The sequence below is a fragment of the Heteronotia binoei genome, chromosome 9 (assembly GCF_032191835.1).
Source record: "Heteronotia binoei isolate CCM8104 ecotype False Entrance Well chromosome 9, APGP_CSIRO_Hbin_v1, whole genome shotgun sequence".
NCBI classification, from domain to species: domain Eukaryota; kingdom Metazoa; phylum Chordata; class Lepidosauria; order Squamata; family Gekkonidae; genus Heteronotia; species Heteronotia binoei.
This window is the reverse complement of record NC_083231.1, coordinates 81,095,151-81,116,399: the sequence shown is the minus strand read 5'-3', so window position 1 is coordinate 81,116,399 and position 21,249 is coordinate 81,095,151. Positions and strand designations below refer to the sequence as shown.

The 21,249-nt window shown below is 40.0% G+C and overlaps 1 protein-coding gene across 1 annotated transcript in view; it reads right to left on the bottom strand.

Annotated features, from left to right (window-relative positions):
* SEC24D (SEC24 homolog D, COPII coat complex component) overlaps positions 1-15,292 on the bottom strand; it is an 80,049-nt gene extending 64,757 nt beyond the window's left edge. Inside the window, exons 1-7 of the mRNA XM_060246866.1 lie at positions 15,107-15,292; positions 14,531-14,657; positions 11,046-11,173; positions 10,340-10,612; positions 7,965-8,086; positions 6,853-6,964; positions 6,278-6,405 (exon numbers count right to left, since the gene is read on the bottom strand). Of these exons, the coding sequence (XP_060102849.1) occupies positions 6,278-6,405; positions 6,853-6,964; positions 7,965-8,086; positions 10,340-10,612; positions 11,046-11,173; positions 14,531-14,657; positions 15,107-15,251 (1,035 nt within the window). The 5' untranslated portion in view covers positions 15,252-15,292. The remainder of the gene's footprint in view (positions 1-6,277; positions 6,406-6,852; positions 6,965-7,964; positions 8,087-10,339; positions 10,613-11,045; positions 11,174-14,530; positions 14,658-15,106) is intronic.
* Between the last annotated feature and the right edge of the window lie 5,957 nt (positions 15,293-21,249).

Here is a 21,249-nt window from a genome sequence, read left to right as displayed (position 1 = left end):
AGGGTAGTGAGAGGTGGTGGGTTGGGGATGGGTGGGTGGGAAGACACCAAGGATGGGAGGAGTGAATACCTTCACTTGGGTGGGTGGGAGGAAAGACAGCAAGGGTGGGAGGGCACTCGCCCTGAGCCTTTTTCTAGAGCCCATTGCATTTTTATCCACAACAGGCCTTATTCCTGGTTACACGTAAAAGAATACATTCTGTAATTCAGACACTGGCAACCTAACTGAACACTGAAAAGGCATTAAATACTGGGCAAACTACACAAAGTCTATTTCAATCACTATTTCAAAGTAGGAGTCAAGTGCACCTTTAAGACAAAGTTTTATTCAGAACGTAAGCTTTCATGTGCTCCAAGGTCTTAAAGTTGAACTTGACTCCTACTTTGTTCTACTGCTGCAGACCAGCACAGCTTAGATCAATCATTATTTCAGTCTTCTGTAATTTTTTTATTTGGTGCGGTTCACATTTGTCCCCTCTCCTGCCCAACTATGATGAGCTTAATATAGGACAGCAGACTACAGCTAAAGGCAGAGCTGAAGCAAGGGTGATTAACAGCACAGAGCGCATGCAGCTACTTCTCAGCTTCAAAGTGCTGATTGTTATTTGGATGTTGGGCCATGTTGTTTATCAAGGGAAGGTCAGCAGTTGGGACAGAAGTGGGAACATGAAATTGGAATGCAAGATGATAATCAAGAAACTGTACTATACAACAAGTCTCCAAAATGTCAGCAGGCATAAGCAATCAGAATGAAGGAACTGAAAGGACAGAGAGTTAACAAACCATATATGCAGAAGTGACAGGTAATAGCTAATAAAAGAAGCTGTGGTTTTAACTTTGTTATTGGGAAGTCATTAAAATAACTGATCACTCTTTCATACTTAGCTTTGCATGGCTTTTACTCAGCTGACATGTTTGAATTAGTGACATTTACAGCTGTAAATACAGTGATAACAACTTAATGGATCTGTGGTTTCATGCAAGCTGTTAAACTCGGGCCCCCATGAACATTTGCGACAAAGCTTTCCACTTCTGCTACAAGTGATGGAAAGAACTTTAAAAAAATGAAAATCTTATTTAGTATCTTCAGGGCTTTTTTTGTAGCAGGAACTGCTTTGCATATTAGGTCACACACCTTTGATGTAGCCAATCCTCCAAGAGTTTACAGGGCTCTTAGTACAGGGACTACTGTAAGCTCCAGGAGGACTGGCTACATCAGGGGTGTGTGGCCTAAAATGCTAAGGAGTTCCTGCTACAAAAAAAGCCCTGGAGATTGGATACATCCATTGATACACATCCATCAGAAGAACCAAAATTAATTCAGAGTGTCCTGGTGCTTTGAAACTCACTCTGGAAACAGTCCTTGAGCCTTTGACAGCCTAAAGAACCCAGTGCCCTATGCAAGCTGAATTTAAGGATACACAGATTTAACATGAACATGTTGCAGTGACTGAGACTGCATCTTGCAAAGGATCTGGATAAAGAACAACCTAAACAATTCAAAAGTTCTCTTCTGCGGCAGGCCCTGTATGTGGAGTTCACAGACTTTTTACATACAAGTCCAGCTCAATCTTCAGAAAAATGTGTGTTACCTTACAAGGGCAAAATAAACCAGACACCCAAATATGGCTGTTACCTAGTTATTATTAGGAATGCTCAAACACCCACCAGTTCAGCTCACATTATGTTTGTGGGTTGAGAACAGGAAGCCAGTTTTTTTATGACCAGTTCTACTGTTCATTCCCCGGCATCTCCAACTAAAAAGGGTCCAGGCAAATAGGTGTGAAAAACCTCAGCTTGAGACCCTGGAGAGCCGCTGCCAGTCTGAGTAGACAATAGTGACTTTGATGGACCGAGGGTCTGATTCAGTATAAGGCAGCTTCATATGTCCATATATGTACTGTTCATTGACTCCTTCATGGCTGTTCACTGAGCTGCTTGACTGTATTTTTTCTTAACAGTGCAGTACAGGGCATTCAGTTTTATGCCATGGCTGCCATTTTCCAAGCTACACTGCTGGAACGTTTTTTTGAAGTAATTGCCGTTGTGTTATTCTGTACTAATTTTCTATCAATCCATTGTCATGACAGCTGAAGTCTCTGCTTTCTTCTTTTTTTTAAGTCCGTCTGTAGCTTCTTTGGTTGTGGGGTTAAAAGGGAAAATGTGCTGACCCATCTAAACCAAAACAGTGAAGGGCACCAAGTATGAAACTATAAATAGAAATATGTATATGTAAAATAAAACCAGCAAATTAAACCTTTATTCAGTTTGTATAAAGTTTCTCATTTATATCATCTCCCTTAGGCTTAGGTAATTATATTTTTTACTATATTATTGTTACTATGATTACTTTTGGCAACTAAAAATGGAATATGATTCCATAATGATATGCTATAAGGTCAGATTATGAAAAACAAAAGCCGTTCTGATATATAATTTATAGAGCAAAACCCAAACAGAAACTCAGCAGAATCATCCACAGGGGCCATCCTATTGTTAGTAAACTGCATTAAAGACATTTTGCTGCAACACCTATTGTCTGCTCTACTGTTGGTCTAAGAATGTGAAGAACATATTCTGTTCACTGAACACATGCAGCTGCCTTGTTGGGCCATATCAAGATTAATATTGTCTGCTGTGACTGGCAGCAGCTTCCAGGGTCTTAGGGAGAGGTTTTTCACAGAATGTACTACCTGATCACTTTAGCTGAATATACCATGGATTGAATTTAAGACCTTCTCAGCATACAAAGCAGATGTTCTACCTCTGAGCCACAGTTTCTCTCCCCTTACTACCCTGAACATTCAAGTTATTAAAATTAATGATAACATTGAACTGTTTGCATATTCTGTTTTCTCAAAGCATGTTTCACATGTTTCATGTTTTGTTTTGAGTCAACAAAGTTAGATCTTTCTTTAGGTGGTGGAAAGTTTCATCAAATCATGGCTGACTTATGGCAAATATGCAGGGTTTTCAAGCAAGAGACATCAAAATGGGTTGCCATTGCCTTCCCCTGCAAAGCAACCCTGAAGGCCTCCCATCCATATACTAACTAGGCCAACCCTGCTTGTTGCCAAGACCTGATGAGATTGTGCTAGTCTGGGCTAGTCCAAATATCATATCATCAAGAGGTTACAAAATGTAAAGCAATGACACTATTGCTCACCCTACACAATTCAGACCATGCCACAGAGTGCTACAAGAGAACAGCTACACTGTAGAAAGTCCTGGCTGATAAATGTAACACAACTTCATCCCCAACTCAGAATACTCAATGTGACCAGAGAGAAAATTTCTCAACTCCAGTACAGCAACCCCCATCACAAGCAAACTGCAAATTTTCTTTTCCTATGTTAATCTGCTCAAAACAGGTTGGATCCAGCTATCTTTTCCACTCAATCTGGCCCAATCTCTATCCTTACTGCAGTACACATCCCACCTCCAAAGCAGACATCCCATGAGACTTTTTTACATGTAGATACCATGAACCCTAGCAAAGACTTTTTTAATAGTCAAAGGGAACCCTTTCCTTCCTTTTCCACCAGCAGAAAAAGAAATGTGCAGAATCACGTCCACTTATAATGAAATATTTTAATACCTTTAATATTATGCGACCATTTTCCACACATGTATTCAGCTCAGTCACATTTCTGTTTCATATTCATATTCAAATACATTCATTTCATATTTTCCTCTGAACAGCACATGAGGTTTTTCTTGGGGTAACTATTTATACTAGTTTGCATGTAGGTAGATTTCAGAAAGGTTTCCAAGGTTCCTTCTTCCATGTTATAACCAGCTTTTCTTCATTTCTCACAGATGGATTTTTTTCTTTCCCTATTTGGGATCCAATGAATAAATTGATCTAACGGTTTGGCAACATAAACTGCATAGTCATGTAGACTATTTGCAATTATCTTTTTATTATACTGGATGTTAGCATGTTCTTTCCACTATCCTGTATCTTTGTGATTTCAGTACACAAGCAAGAAGCCATATTACTTCCCTCGCGATTATAGAGAAGGAGTTATGGAGATACGCAAGTAGTATGGGAAAATATTCAACAAAACCTCAAAATACTCCATAGCTCAAATACAAATACTCAAAAAAGGAGGTCAGTGAAGGAACACTGAACAAAATAGGTTTTTTATTTAAGCAATTGTAATGAAATTACATTAAACTTGCTATTGAATTTTTCTAAAAGCAATGTACATTTATTTTAGAGACTGCAAAAACACGCATATGCACATATTCTTTAGAACTGAAGTAAGCTTCACACAGTGCAATACATACCTCTGGCACAGATAATATTAGTAGCAAGCAGCATTAAATGTTAAACAAAGATCATCTGGTTTATCCAAGTCTGGCAAAGATTCATACATCTCCCAAACAAACTTACAGAGTGCTTGGCCTAACTTGATAGCTGTTAGCATTTATTTTTATAGCCTGTTGCTAAAGCAGTGGTTTGCTAAAAATAAATTATGTCAAACAATGATATCGTATTCTCTGAAAACTATAAATAGCCTTCATAGATCATCCCTATTGGGGTAGGAAAATAATGAAAAGGAACTATGTCATATGAACTAATAAAATTAGACAAGTTTCTATTTATTTAAAATATTTATATCCCACGTTTCTCTCAATCGATGGAACTCAAAGTGGCTTACATCAAATATAAAACCAAGTGCAAACTCACATTACAGATAGCAACCTCTCAGTACACAACTAAACAATTATCTCTATGCGACTATCAAGAGTCTGGGCATGGTCCTAAACGCCACTTTATCTATGGAGGCCCAGGTTGCAAAGGTTGCCAAGCTGGCATTTTTCCAGCTGCACCAGGTTAAGTAACTGGCTCCCTACTTGTCTCACCCCAACCTAGCCACTGTAATCCATGCAACCTTTGCACTTGACCCAGAAGCTGCAGGTAATCCAGAATGTGGCTGTGTGGGTTCTTAAGGAGACTCCTCAGATGGTACACATTTAACCAGTGCTGTGTGAGCTGCACTGGCTTCTAGTGGAGCATTAGATCCAGTTCAAGGTTTTGGTGTTGACCTTTAAGACTATCAATGGTCAGGGACCTACATATATTCAGGACTGTTTCTCTCGTTACACTCTAGCAGTAAGAACCTTCTGGTGGTACCCAGGCCAAGAGAGATCTGGCTGTCCTCGACTAGGGCTGGGGTCTTTTCCACCCTGTCCCGCACCTAGTGGAACTCTCTGCCAGAGAACATCAATGCCCTATAGGACTTATTACCTTACTGAAGGTCTTGCAAGTCAGAGACGTCCTGCCAGGCATTTAGAAGAGTATAGCAATGGTCTGGCACTCACATACTCCCACCTTCCCCCCCCCCGCCTTTTCTTATATTTCCTACACCAAGGGGGCTGACAAATACTGAAATTACCATCATCCTGAGCACAGGATGTAGCATCTGTTGGAGGAACTGTTTTAATGTATTTAATATTATTTTAATCTTCCTATGTATGTGTTTGTTTCTTATATAAGCCACCCTGAGCCCTGCTTGCAGGAGGGGCAGCTTAGTAAATAGAAATAAATAAATATATTTACATGCACAGATCTAATCCCACAAGATGTCTGTTGAAAAGGGAATATGATGAGAGGTTTGATAGGTCTTCCCATTTGCAAGGACATAACCATTCATTTCAGAGGATGCTCCTGAATTATGAATACTGCCTTGTTATTTGACCAATGCATTTCTTTACCCTTTCATCACAGTGAAATTCTCACAAAAACAGGCAGAGGTTATATGCATATGTAACCAATGATGGTATCAGTTTTATTAGCCGTAGCATAAAGAGATCAAGCTTGTCTGCATTTACCAGGAAGAAGTGTGACAATTACCCCTTTCTCTACCTATAGTTAACCCATGAGAGAATGTGCATATATGGTATTCTCAAGTGGGCTGACAGTACCCAGCATCCTGGCAGATGCTAGCTCAACCCAGGAAATTAGCTAATAGCACTAGGAGGGTGATACACTTATTTTGTAGTTTCAAAGGTCTGCTTTTAAATAGTTGTAGGATCAAGAAAGAAAACTTTGCAGTTTCCCAAGGACAGCCTGGATATGACTGCAGTTCAAGTGTCTGAGAGACTTTTTTTTTTGTGCACCAGCCTGGATATATACAATGCTAGATAACAGTGGCACAAGAATATACTACTGTTTTGTTGAAGGGTGCTGAAAACATTTGTAATACCAGCATAAACACAGTTAGTAAAAATCCAAATTTCTGAACAAAATCTGTGATTTCCTTGCTTACCTCATTTGGTAGAACATTGGCAAATGGCTTGATGACAGCCGCTAGAGGAATCTGAGCCTGCTTAGCCATATCTGCGGATGAGGGAAAGCAATATGCTGTACATCGAATGTAACAAGGACTGGCGTGACCTGAGACATTCAAAAGAAAAACAAAGCATGTGGACATAAGGTATCATTGCCTTCCTTTCCAGCATCATAAAATTAATAATCAAAGTAATTAAGTCAGCTGAATAACCAAAACTCCTACTCCTACATCAAATTTCAAGTATTTTACAGTCCTAGATAATCCCATCCCCACAAAATACTGTCTTAAATCCAGCCATTAAATCAAAGTGGCCAAATAGGGCTTTTTTGGTAGAAGATGCTCACTCAAATCATTAAGGAAATAGAATCCCATAGATGAAGAACACATTTCTACAGACTGCTGTCTTACATACACACCTGTCTCAGAAAGGAAGCAAAAAAACCCCAGTGGTCTTCAAATTAATAGACATTGCAGAAATTAAATGTGAACATTTCAGCCTTGAGAAATTTTAAATTCACTTAGAAAAAAGGCTCATATGGTTACACATTTACCTTGATCTTGGATCACACAATCTGTAGTTACCAGAGGAGGAACCTGACCTCTGATGTTTGTAGCATAGATTTGACCACCCCGGGAAACTTTGTCATTTTCGATTACCTGAATCTAGTGAATAAAATACGTTTTTTTTTAAAGTTTAAGCAGGGTCCAACTAGGAATTTCTCAGTTGCATTACAATATTACAGCAGTCTTTGGTCTATTAAACACTCATTACTGCATATCTAAGAGACAAGAGCTTTTCTGGACAGAACCTTGGTTTAAGAGGCAAGTTTTATGAAATGACTAAGCAGGGCCTTTTTGTGATGGTCTCAAAATTATTTTTAGAATCAAGCCTGTTTCATTAATAGAGAAAGGAAATACAAATCACATATCCAGTAAATCACATATGCATATATTCAGTGTCATAAATCTCCCAACAGAATAGAAAAAAGTACTTCCTCTTTGGTTGTCAATCAGTTCTTAAAAACGTGTAAACAGAATGGCTTCCAAACTGAAGTATTCTCAGAGTCCATAATGAACTAATATCACACCTTCTTTGAAAGGTGTGGTATGCCCTTTCAGAATTGTCAATGTATTATGTTACTGTAGAAATTGATTGTATTAGGTTTGTTTTACAGTACTGCTTATGAATCCAATTCAGGATATACTTTTAAATGAAGAATTGTAGTGCAAGATTTACTGCATGCTTCATTTATCTGATAACTCTAACACTCCTGCTAGTCCTCAAAATATCTAAAGTCTCAATATTTGTGGACAACATATTACCAAGGCCACTCCTCAGGAAGAATAGACTAACCCCCTTTTATTCATTAAAATGGTAGAGGTTGATTTATTAAAAATATGATCAATTTATACAGCTATAATCCATCAACATATAAAATACAGCTTCTGAAATATATCGTTAGATTCAATAACTGGAAAACTGGGTTTTCCCAGCTCCCACTTCCTGACCCTATGCCCCATGAAAACTCTCTCTTGATGGCTGGAAAGAACATTGGGAATGGTTTGGCACGCAGCACAGCATGTGGAATCTCACATTTTCAAGTTATCTACTTTAGGAACCACACTAATCATTACACTGTCCTTGTCTAAAATTGTTACTCACTGGGCTTGGAATGGAATCAGGATCCAGTTTCTTCTGTTGTGGCCCAGCCAGTTGAGCAGGGCCTGAGGGAAGGCCACTTGGATAGGAAAACTGTGCCCCTGCCATGGGAGGAGCAAAGTTACCTGCAAAGGTGAAAATAAGATTTAAAAATCATTTTTTAAAAAGTCAAACTCTCCAAACTCTCTCTGGAAGCTTTTATTTTTAAGTTCCACCAGATGGCAAGATAGTTTGCCTTTCCCACAAATGACACTCTACCAACAGATACTTCCCTTGTTTAGCATTACACTACCAACTTAAATTTGTATGCCCACAGAGGCCTAAACATTGTCTCTCTTATGCACAAAAGATACACACATGAACACAATTCCCCTGGTAGAATTTTATGAGACCAGATGAAAGAAGGATGACTTGCTTTTTTTGGACCCAAGGCTCCCAATTCCTAATTTGCTCATAGAGTAATTGTGTGTAGAGTAGCTACAACACAAGCCCACTGAAATCAATAACCAATTTCACACTCGCCTTATGCCACTCTCACGTTCGTCTTCTCAGCGTTCGTCTTCCTTCCGATTTCACACTATCTCCCCCAGGGCTGCAGCAAGCATCGACATTTTTGCACAGCAAACAGAAACTTGTTTTTAGCGGTTTCTGTTTGCTGTGTGAAAACTCCAACGCTTGCTGCAGCCCCAGGGCAGATAGTGTGAAATCAGAAGGAAGCCCCGCTGAGAAGACGAACATGAGAGCGGCGTAAGGTGAGTGTGAAATTGGTCAATGACTCTGCAACAATGAGTTCAGAATGGATTAAGGTTGCCAGCTCTACATTGAGAAATACCTGGAGATTTTGAGGGTGGAGCTTGAACAGGGCAGGGTTTGGGGAGGGGAAGGACCACAGCAGGGTCCAATATCATAGAAACCACCTTTCAAAGCAGCCATTTTCTTCAGATAAATTGATCTCTTTCACCTGGAGATCAGTTGTAATCCCATGAAATCTCCAGCCACTACCAGGAGGTTGGTAACCCTAGGCTGCAGTTACTTTGCTTTAGATTGCACTGTGAATGCATTAAGACTCTTCAATCCCTTCTCCATTTCACTAATGCTTTTCACTCAGTTTTTAACAGTTTTAAGGACAACAGATATCCTTATAAAAGATGTCCTTCCCCTTAAAACCACTAATAAAAGCACAGAACCCTGGTTTCAATTAGAGAAATTAAGAAGATGTGGAAGGGTCAAATCCTCTTCCCTTCCCACATGGCATTGGCCCAAACTCCATCTGGGCACCCACATTTTACAGGACTGAATAGCCTCATTTAAGCTTATGTATCCATGTTACATCAAGTTTACCGTCATATCAGAACCAAACTACACGTGGAGTTCCATGACTGGAAAAACTGTTGACTTGTCTTTTTGTCATAATAAACAGTAGCCAGGAAGAGGGAGGGAGATTATGGATCAATACTATAATTTAAGGGAAAGTGTTTTTGAATTCTTCTCTCCTTGCTTTTTTAAGATTGCAAATGGGCCCCTAACCAGTCTGGGTTTTTTTAGTTCCGGAAGGAGAAAAAAACAATAGACGCAACAGATACCGTCTGCCTTTCCACTACAAATGCTTAACCATCTCAGGGGAAATGGGTGTGCACATGTGACTCGCATGTAGCTCGATCCTTATACAGATGGTGTGGCATGCTCCCCACCAATGTTTCTGCATAGTTATTTTGTTGCATGTTTAGCATGGCACTCAGACCCTAAAATTCATGTTGGACTTAACCAGCTTGGACTGTCAAGCACCTACTTTGGTTCACAGGAATCTAGCATTGATTCAGATTGTTCCTGGTTTTTAAGGCTTTTGATTAGAAAAAAACTGGGGAAACAACTAGCATACTGAATTAACTGAATATTCTATTCCAAGCTAAATTTTTGTCTTATCCAAATCTGATCTAGTTATAACCCACCTAACGACCAAGAAAACTGTTGAAAGAAGACACATCTGTCTGTGTGAAAAGCACCATGTCTATGGAGGAGAGCTGCATCTAGCCTATATGAAGATTAGCTATTCACTGCATATAGACCAATGAGTAATACTAGTACTACACAGACAACCTTGAAACCATGGCAAATCATCCTTAACATTCCTACTGCCCACACTTGTGGCTTTTTCCTCACCAGGCCCTAATACACTCTTGTTGCTTGTGTGTGTGTTTGTGTGTGTATGTATAAAAAGCAGGGGCTAATTAGAACAGAGAAGCTGCAGGTAAGAAAAGGCATGCCCAACGTACACCTTATCTACTCCAGATCACTTTATCAGCTTTCACCCCCCACAAAGAAGGTTCAAAATGGTGGTTACAAAGCAGCCATCCATACAGACTAGCAGGCAAACACACCATACTGAGGAGGAAATCCAGGGCCTGAGGGCTGATTTGGGAGTTGTTGCTGCTGCAGATTTGTATTCAGGGGGCTAGAGCCAGGGATCCCTTCCTGCCTAGCTCCTGGAGGGAGTGAAGGTGGAGAGCAATGACTGTTCAAGTTGTTTGCTGGTGGTGGAGAAACTGCAGGACCAGATGGCAAGGCCACTTGCTGCGATGGAGGTGGTGGACCTCGCAAAGATGGCTGGAGCCCAGAAGGAAGAGGAGGAAGGGTTGGAACATTACTGGGACCTGTATGAAAACATAATGATTAAGCATATTTAAAAAACCCTTTACAATAAGCTGAGTGCCATGCAGTTATTATGAACTTCGTAAAAAATCACTGATATTAAATTACCACAATTTTCAATACATATATATATGTTTAACCATCTCAGGTTTTTTATATATATATATATATAAATCCACCAAAATCTTGTAGGGCTTCATATCTGAGGTATGAGTTTGACTACTAATTTTGATACTTGCAACTCAATGAAAATTATGATCACACAATAGTATATATCAGAGGTGGCCAACGGTAGCTCTCCAGATGTTTTTTGCCTACAACTCCCATCAGCCCCAGCCAGCATGGCCAATGGCTGGGGTTGATGGGAGTTGTAGGCAAAAAACATCTGGAGAGCTACCGTTGGCCATCCCTGGTGAATGATTGTGCAACACTTACCATAACTGTTTACTTGCATATTGTTAAGTTGATTAACCAGCTGTACTGTAGATGGTGGTGGGCTGTTTGGATAAGAAGCTTGTGAAGGATGGTAGTATGAGGAACAGGAAGGTGGAGCAGCTGGATACCTGAAGAGACAAAATAACATAACAATTTAGGTAAATCAAAACAGAAGCCTGTGGTGGTAGAAAGTGTCATCAAGTCACAACTGACTTATATCGGGTTGGCCAACGGTAGCTCTCCAGATGTTTTTTGCTTACTACTCCCATCAGCCCCAGCCAGCATGGCCAATGGCTGGGGCTGATGGGAGTTGTAGGCAAAAAACATCTGGAGAGCTACTGTTGGCCACCCCTGACTTATATAGTAAGGCTATAGGGTTTTCAAGCCAAGAGATGTTCAGAGGTGGTTTGCCATTGCCTGCCTCTGTGTAGCAACCATGGATTTCCTTTGGTGGTCTCTCATCCACATACTAACCAGGCCCTGTTTAGCTTCCAAGATCTGATGAAATAGGGATAACCTGGGAAATCCTGGTCAGCGCAAGAATCTGGGATGGACCAAAACATCAGTCACATGGCATAGTGGTTAAGAGTAGTGGACTCCAACCTAGAAGCTGCTTTGAGACTCCTTACAGTAAAGAAAAGTAGGGTATAAAATCCTACTCTTCTTCATCATCATTTATTTGATCCACTCAAGAAATTTCAGGACCAGAAGGTGGAGCTGATTTCCATTCTCCATCTGCAGATTCTCATTTTGCCTCCCCCCATGCCATTCTTGAAAGTCCTCCAAAAATGGGAGTGGGAAGGCAGAGAAGTTCCATTTTCTTATCAAAGCTCTTCAATCCTTTGAAACCTACACAGTACAATAACTTAAAAGGGCAAGGTCTGTAAAAGTCATGACTATATGCTTATTTCATAAAACAATACATAGATACACATGAAAGGAGCCAGAAAACTCTGTTTGCATGTTACTTATAAAATCTGCAACACACTTTCTTCAGAGGAACTCAAGGACCTGAACATAGGGCTCCAAAGAAATCTCTCTTCCAGGCACCAACCACTTGTTGCATTATGTGCCTTCAGTTCAGGTTCTTAGAGAACAACGAGTGGTAAGATTTACATAGCAAGACTTATCATGAATGCAGTCTTCTGTTAGAATAGGAAGATCTGCATTTTGTAGAACAATGTGTGTCCCACTGTAAAGCTGACTCTTTCATTTCACATATGTATTGTTTTCCTAAACAACTATTTAATCCTTTAATGAGTACAACGCAGATACTGATAGGCAGCACAAATGATTCTTAATAGAAAGATAAAGCCCATTTCACCAGAAATACTCATTTTAAACAGTACCAAGGGACATGGAAGCAGGGTGAAAAGGACAGAGCCAGCAGTGGCTACAGGTATCAATTCATAGCCCAGTTCTACAAATATTCACCCACAATCAGGTATCACAGATTTCAATTAGATTTATTCCCAAATAAGCACATACAGGACTGTAGCCTACATACTTCTGAAGGAGCTTTATAGTAGCATAAAATTGGCCTGTTATAGGACACATCATAACTTTGCCAAATCCATATGAACTGCCTTATCTCCTATTTTTCTTACAAAAATTAAAACTGAGAACTCGTGAGTCTTCTCTGGGTCACTGGGATAAAACCAACCTCAAGCAGACAATAAATTGCATTACTTAATGATTCAGTGATTATCTTTCCTTAGTTGTTTGCCCTTGCTTTCTTAACTTCATTCTTCATAGTCACATTTTTTTACTTGATATTTCCTCAACATCTTATCATATACCAAGTCTTTCCTCCTACCCATTCTTGACAAAGGTGCCATACTATGATTACTAAGGTAATTTTCTTGGCTACAAGGGGAGGAAATCTATCAAGATAAAAAGACCGCAACAATACTGGTAAACAGGGCTTTTTTTCAGCAGGAACACAGTTCTGGCTGGCTTGGCATCAGGGGTGTGGCCTAATAAGCAAATGAGTTCCTGCTGGGCTTTTTCTACAAAAAAAGTCCTACTAGTGTATATGTTCTTAAAGCTAAAAGGCTTAAAGATGAAAAGCAATGTTAACTGAGTGAACATAATTCAACAAAAATATTTGACTTCACTTTATGGTAAACCTGCTCAAGAGACTTTTCTCAGGATGGAAAACTAAGATATATGCTACAGTATATATTAATTGCCTTTAAATTCAATAAAATGTAACATTATTAACTCTTGCTCAGCACTATCAGATGATGCCATAAAGACAACAAAAAATTGAAACAGAACTAAACCTCATCTCATGGCTCACACACATCCTGCTTTGATCTTTTAAAATCAGGCATGCAAGTCAAAGGTTATTTTCTATCCAGGGAATGCATTCCATATTAAGGCTGCACAAAACATATGGATCAAATTAGGCCTTGAACTCTAATCTAAATAATTTTTTGATACAGGAATGAAAGAATCAGGTTTTCCCTTTGATTAATCTGACTTATACATACATCTCTTAATAGATATCCCAGAGCAAAGGATTCAATTGAACTAAAATAATTATTTCTCTGAAAGAAGTATTAAGTTCATTCATACAGCATCCATCCTACCCAAATGTTTATAAAGCAAGATGGGAATAGCAGACACTTCCACAGCTTCAGTAAAATAGTAAGAAACTATACATAGCCAGCAACAAAGCTTATTGCTTTGAGGACTTATCAAGTAGCTAAACGGGGATTGATCATCCAACCGGCAGATGAGTAGCCCAGTCCTACTGGAATTTATCTGATCAATTAGAAGTCTAGTATCTACCCATCACTTTAAGAGCACAAACAAGTAAATGTCCACTTTCCAGCCCAGGATTTATTTATTTTAATTATTTAATTCATTTAAACTCTACTTTTCTCTCCAGTGGGGATCCAAAGCAGCTTATATCATTCTCCTCTCCTCCATTTTAACTTTGGAACAACTTTGTGAAGTAGGCTAGGCTGAGAGAGTGTTACTGGCTCAGGTCACCCAGTGGATTCCCATGGCTTGAATGGGGTTTCAAACTTGAGTCTTACAGACACTAGTCCAACAGTCTTAACTACCACACCGGCTTTCATAACATAAGCCATTCTAGGCACATTAAGCCAATAACTTAAATTGGCATCTCTATCTGGCATGTATCTACTAACAGAAGACTGGCTTCTTTGCACTACAACAAGCAGCAAGATGAACACTGAAAGGCAGTTGCTTTCACCACAGACAGGGAAAGGTCCACACAGATGCTGCATCATACTGCATGTGCATTAAAAAATTTAGATCAAATGTTGTCAGCTAAGACACACTATTGACCTTGGACCATTACTTTTCCAGCTGTTCATACAGCTTAGAGCTATAGGAAGGTCTTAAAAGATCTAAACCAACTTCCAATCACATGTACAGCACATATTCCCATCCTAAAACATCAGATAAACAAACATAAAAACCTGTTTTATGATTTTGTTTTTAAAGATCACCTGTTTGTTTGTTGTGCTGTACTGCTGGGTCCATTCTGGAGACTGGCCTGGTTAAACTGATGGGTGCTGGGAGGTGGAGTTCCCATGGGAGCAGCAGCCCCAAAAGGCACATTTGCTTTTAGCACAGCTAAATAAATAAAACATAGTGAAGAATACAGCAGTTAATAACAACATGCCATCATATTAAAAGATATATTAGCAACAGCTAAAGAAAAATGCACAGAGAATTTGCCATTTAGCACCTCTGCCATCAATAAAGCTGAAACAATTTGCTCAATACTAGTATAATCTAACCTCCTGCAAGATTCTATTAGAACAAAAATAAGTGATTGTGAATTGCTCACTGGCCTTTGTGTTGCAGCCATACAATTTGAACTTTGAATCTAGTGGCAGCACGTAAACAACAGTCTCCTGGTGTTCAACAACAATTTCCAACTTTTCTTTGTAACCAGGAAATCAATTTTGACTTTAAAAGAAAGAAAGGAGAATTCAAATTCTAGACCCAGATTTTTTTTATTATAATATTATGAGACAACAACCAAGCTTTACATAACCTCAACCACAATGTTGCTCTACCTGACTGTGCAGATGATGGGTTTATATCACCATAATGGCCATACAGATGAGAAGAAGCAGGTTGTCCAAAGCCTGGAGAAAATCCCCCCATTCCTGGCTGGGCTTGGGAATATGGAGGTGTTGCAACATATCCTTGCTGATTCATTTCAGCAATACTACCTTGTTGAAGGCAAGCCAGTCATAAAAATCTGCAAAAGAAATGTAATCCCCATTATTTCACATTGCACAGTAGAAATTACAGGTTAAGATCACACAACAAAATGCAAGAATATTTGTAGTCAATAGATGAATATCACATGAGAAAACATGACTAAATTGCTTCCTTGGACTTCACAAATTACACAGAAATTGTCTTGTACCAGAAAATGCAACAAGCTCATTTTTTCTTGTTAAAACAGGTTAAGATAATTATAAACTGAAGCTGTAGTCACCATTACCATTTGCAAGGATAACCCAATTTTTGTTTTCTAGTTTTCTTGTATGTTTGCCACAAACTTTTTAATTTTAGCTGCAAGACAAGAGGAAAATGCATCTAAGTGAGATTACAAACCACCATTTTATCACTCATCAAGTGCAAGGTCCGGCCCCTTCCCAGCCAAGCCGGCATCGCCGGCGTTTAGGCTGGGGGCCGTTTTTACCCGCTCGGAAGGAGGGAGCGGATGATTGACAGCCCCGGTTCATCCAGGTGCTTCTTCTGGGTGCAGCGTTGGGGCTATATAAGCCCCGCCCCCGCCCAGATGTACGCAGTTGTTTCTGGCTCTCTGCCCGCCCGCCCCTTTTGGCAGTACAGGTTTTCACCGGTTGCCTTATTAGGGGCCAGGTAGGAATTTTTTCATCTTCACAGATTTGGCCCATGTGGAGTTGTTTTTTGCCTACCTTGTACTGCCTTGTAGTGTTAGGGTTTTTAGTATGAGTTTTGTTCGGTCGCAGGCTGGAGGATGTATTGGCCACAGTGTTTTCAGGGGAGCACCTATGGCTTAGCACCAGGTGTGCGGGTGGTCTGTATGAACCACAGATGGGCTGTATGGCTCAGTGCGGGGAATGCAGATCACAGAAAAGCCTCACCTGGGCGGATCTTTCCATGGGGGATTGATGCTAGCCCAGGTTGAGAATGGCTTTGGGCCTGGCTGCTCAGCAACAGCCCGAATACGGAGGGCTTGTGCTGGGGGCAGGGTGGCTCGCCCTCCTAGGACAAGGCGGGGTCAGGGGGTGACCCCAGGGCTTGTCTTTCTAGGCCTTATCCCTGCCAGTTATAGGTTTGATAAGTTTGTTTCAATAAAGCAGCCCGGTTTTTATACCCAACATACTGTGTCAGCCTCTTCATTCCGACGGGGGGGGGGGGGGATATCTAGTCTTGACTTCTCAGTCAATGACTGGCTTCAGAGGACCCACGATACACCTCATTAATTTGAGCTTTTAAGAGTCACCATGGCTGCATAGGATATATCTCTCATGCTTAAAGAGGCCCTCCTTAGCATCATCTAATTTTCTCTGGACTGAATCTTTTTGTAAGAATAGATTAAAAATAATCTTATATCATGAATTTATCATTTTCTGTTTAAGACAACATACAGTACAATAAATAATATTTTTAATTTGAATTTTTAATTTGATTAAATTTTGTAGAAACACTTCCTGCTCATATTTCACTGGTAGCGGCTATATATTACACACAACAATATCACCATTGATATTCAACCCACACATGGAAGCCTTTCAACTAACTGTCACAACATCCAACAGTTATTAAAACCTGTTCCCTTGTACTTAGGGCTGCCAACAGAAGACCAGAGGGTAGGGACATGGGAGTGGCCATCAACTCAAGGTAGCTTACAGTTCCCCTTGTCATTTCTTTTTCACTTTTTAGGGTTGTTGTTTTTTTTGAAACCTATATATGAAGGATAATGCACCTTATTTCTATAGCATCCCATGGTGTAGATTTTTTCATCTACACACTTGGGCAATGTTCAGGATCAGATATAGTCCCTAAGCATTATAGCAGGACTAGACAAAAATGTTTATGAAAAAGCCTGCAGTGACTTGTGCTATGCCCCTTTAAAAACATATATTTAATAAATACACACACACTAGTTTCAGGCTCAAGACTAGACTTTTTGGGTTGGTGCGCCTGTAGGTATAAGTGAGGGTAGCCAACATAGTTCAATGAAAAAACAGGCAAGCCATTACTTCACTTAATTTGAGATTATTAAAAGTAATTTTAGTAAACTGTGTCATGCTTTCTGTATACTCCAGCTGAACTAAGGTAACAGTTGACACTTTACAACAATTTCAGGCATTCCCAGGAACACAGAATAAAAGTTTATGATGGGGGATAGGGACAGTAGTAGTACATTTGTTAAGGAAGGTTAAATATGTAATATTTTAAATGTTTAGAAGCTACATTTAAAAAAAGAAAGAAATCTGAAAGAAAAAATGAAATGTGATATGACAAAATCATGGGGAGCATGGATGGCACTACCTATAGTTTAGATCCATGTTCTTCAGGGTCAATCAAGAGGAACTTACATTGTAAAGAGGAACTTTACATTGTAAGAGGAACTTACATTGTAAAGAGGAACTTACATTCCCCAGATCAGAATACTATCAACTCATCTTTGATAAAAGTGGTTTTCCTAAAGGTCTTGAAAGAGACTATTATTAGACCATTATTAAAGAAAATGTCATGGGACAACAATGTCTGGCTAACTACAGACCTGTTTCAAAGTTATGTTTTCTGAGGAAGAGTAACTCCAAGATTATTTACCTTTGACCATTTTCAACCTGAGTTCAGGCCTTGTTTAGGGACAGAGGCAGAAAGCTCAAAAAGGGGGTTGAGTTAAATGAATTGTCTTAGGTTAGGGGAATTAATGGGGTTTTATTTTATTATGGATTTTAATTTAGAATTGTAAACTACCTTGAGCAACAAGGGAAAAGTGCTGTATATCTATTTTAAAATAAATACAGATACTGGTGGACAGGGATCGTTTTGTAGAAAAATAGGTGGCAGAGCTCATTAGCATAACTCATTAGTATATGCCACTACCACCACCACCCAGCCAAAAGCAACACAATATAAGAAAGGAGAGCCCTGGGTGAGGAGGCTTGCTTGGGCTGGCTAGAGATCCAGTCAGCCCAAGCAGGCCTCACCCACCTGGGCTCTCCTGGGCCACCCCCACTCCCAGTCAAAAGGCCAGCAAGCCACCCACCACCCAAAATCACATAAGGAGTGGAGAAAGGGTGGTATGGGCTTCTCCAGGGGTTAATGAGAGCTGCTGGGACTGTGGCAAAGCTTCTGGTGACTGGCTGGCTGCCCACTCTCCTAATCCACGGATTGTTATGCAGCTGCACCTACTATTCAATGGACAAGGTAGGTGGGGGAGGAGGGGGGGGAACTGTCAGAAAGGTTCAGGAGCTGTGCTCCTGTGAGCTCCTGCTGAATCTGAGGCCTGGTGGTGGATGTTCTTAATTTACTAAAGAATAAGATGCGTGAAGGTCTTGTCCACGTACCCCTCTCCTTCAGCTTCTTGGTTATCAGCCCTAGCCACCAGCTTCCTGCGGGCCGAGAACACCATACACTGAGCACATACCCAGAATTTCTGCCTAGTAGACATATAATCATACATGTGAAGCCCTCATTTGGGCCTCTACAAGATTCGTCTATGTTTTTGTAATAAACATGGTGTACTTTTGTCTTTAACTATTGTTGTTCTTAACTTTTGGCCCCTTACTAGTACTCTAAACTTCCTTTGGAGGTTTTTGCTTGGTTGCTTTAGTTTCTTCTCTCCTCTCTTTTTGGTGATTTAAATACTGGAAAAAAATAAATACAAACTTACTGTTTTGGATTATGAATAAGAATCCAGAAAACTGGTTTGTATTATAAATTGCTTATTCCTCATGTGCCAGTATTTGCTTTTATTTTCCTTCTATATTCAAGGTTGTTTTGAATGATTATTTTTGTAAATTGAGTGAAAAAATATTTTCTAAAAATAGTCACGAGCAATTAAGATTCATGCAAAAAAAGCAGCACAAGAGCACAGAATGCCGATGCTCTCTTTTGGGTCTTTTAGTGAAAGAAACAGAAAAAGAGACAGAGAGACATGAGCACCGTCTGCTCTCAGTGGCAGGGTTTTTGTTTCCCTTTCTTGAGCTGAATGAAACGTGGCAGACTGAGCTTTGGTCATTTCAGCAAGCATTAAAGCACCACAACTGCAGTTTGCATTGTCATTATAAAGTATAATATTCAAGGCAGCTTCCAGCAGTTGGTAATGTTCTTCGCTGTGATAGTACATAAGGAAAACTACTTCCTGCACAACGAAGAGACGGGGGGGGGGGGGGGGGGGGAGATGTGCCACGTCAGACTTGTTACTTAGATTAGAAACCGAGAGGACTGAAGGCAGAAATGCAAACAAAACAATGCTGGTTGAGTCACCTGAGCCTTTCCCTGTGGCATTATAAATGACAATCTGATCAATCCCATCCTTATCTTCAAATACATGCACAAGAAATGCAAGTTATGGAGCACATCAGTAAAACCACAAAAAGCAATACTAAAAACTGCACATTAGATTTAGTTGCTTGAGTGAGTGATGTGCAAGTGCAAGAAGTGTTTATAATGCTGGTTTCCTATCACAGACAACTCAGATTTAATGCCTTTGACATGTCTGGATAGTTTCTTCCTTAGACTTAAGAACACAGCTACTCACTACCAGTGCATTGTAGAGGTTAGATTATCTAACGACTGCGCTACGCAGTTCGGGACTTGAATGTAGGTCTTTCCAGTCCTCCATTCAAATCCCTAACAGCATGGCGCAGTCATTAGAGTACTGAATTATGCTCTGGGACACTTGGGTTCAAATCCTCACTCTGTTATGGAAGCTTGCTTGGGTGATCTTGGGCCAGTCACACACTCTCAGCTGAACCTACTTCACAGGGTTGTTATGAAGATAAACAGGAGAGATGAATGATATAAACTGCTCTGAGTTCCCACTGGAGAGAAAGGCAGGGTATATATAAAGTAAATAAAATTTGAAAATAAACATGAAACTCACAGGGTAACTTTGCAAGCATGTCCATGTGAACCCAACCAAACACCCAGAGTCCTAATGTAAAAGGTGCTGGACTGCAGTCCACAGTAATCTACTCATACAGTTTTAGCATGACAAAGCATGCATCATCACATTATATGTGGCTGTATTCTGAATGGGGCAGAAATGAACAACAACTGAAGTGTGAAAGCTAAAGCTGATGCCAGAAGGATTAACATGAAAGGACTTCATAAGAAATAAATCAGAAGGAGCTGTGGAGACACCATGCACTGACATGGATGACTATTTCCATATGCCAAACTGGCAAGATGTTATATGGTTCTACTGACCTAAGCTGCTTTTGGCACACAGTGAAGTAGTTTGTCCAATTTCTTCTCAGTGTTCACGTACTGCCTCCAGATTTTTCAGCATGGTCCAGATTCTACACTAGCCACTACAAATAAAAAAATGTAAGTGAACGGCTGACCTCCATCAGTGGTCAGTCCACCTAGCTGCATTAAGAAGTAACAGCAAAATCTCCTCCATTGGCATGTCAGGGCCTTAGTCTCCTCCACTCCCAGAAATCTCTCCTGCAACAGCTATATCATCTAGATAGATCCAAAAGGGTAGCCCTGTTGGTCTGAAGCAGTTGAACAAAGCAGGAGTCAATTTGCACCTTTAAGACCAACCAAGTTTTATTCAGAACATAAGAGAGCACATGAAAGCTTACGTTCTGAAAAAAACTTAGTTGGTCTTAAAAGGTGCCACTTGACTTCTGCTTTGTTCAGCTATATCATCTGATAGTTATGCAACAGTTTTATAAATTATCTTTAAGTTTACATCTTAGTTTGCTTGTTCACATCTTCTTTTTCCCCTTCCCTGCTGTATGCTTTATACTGCAAGCAGTTGTTTCATAAGTGACCATAGGTGCAATGTATTGAATCAGTGTTCTCCAACCTTTTTGCGCTTGTGGGCACCTTTGGAGTTCAGATACAAGATGATGGGTGCAGTCTGGAAACGGCTGCTGCAGGTGGTGGCACCAACCACAAAATGGTTGCCACAAAAGGTGGAGCCAATTATTACAGGTCAAAAGTGAAGTTATGCATAACTTTAATAGTA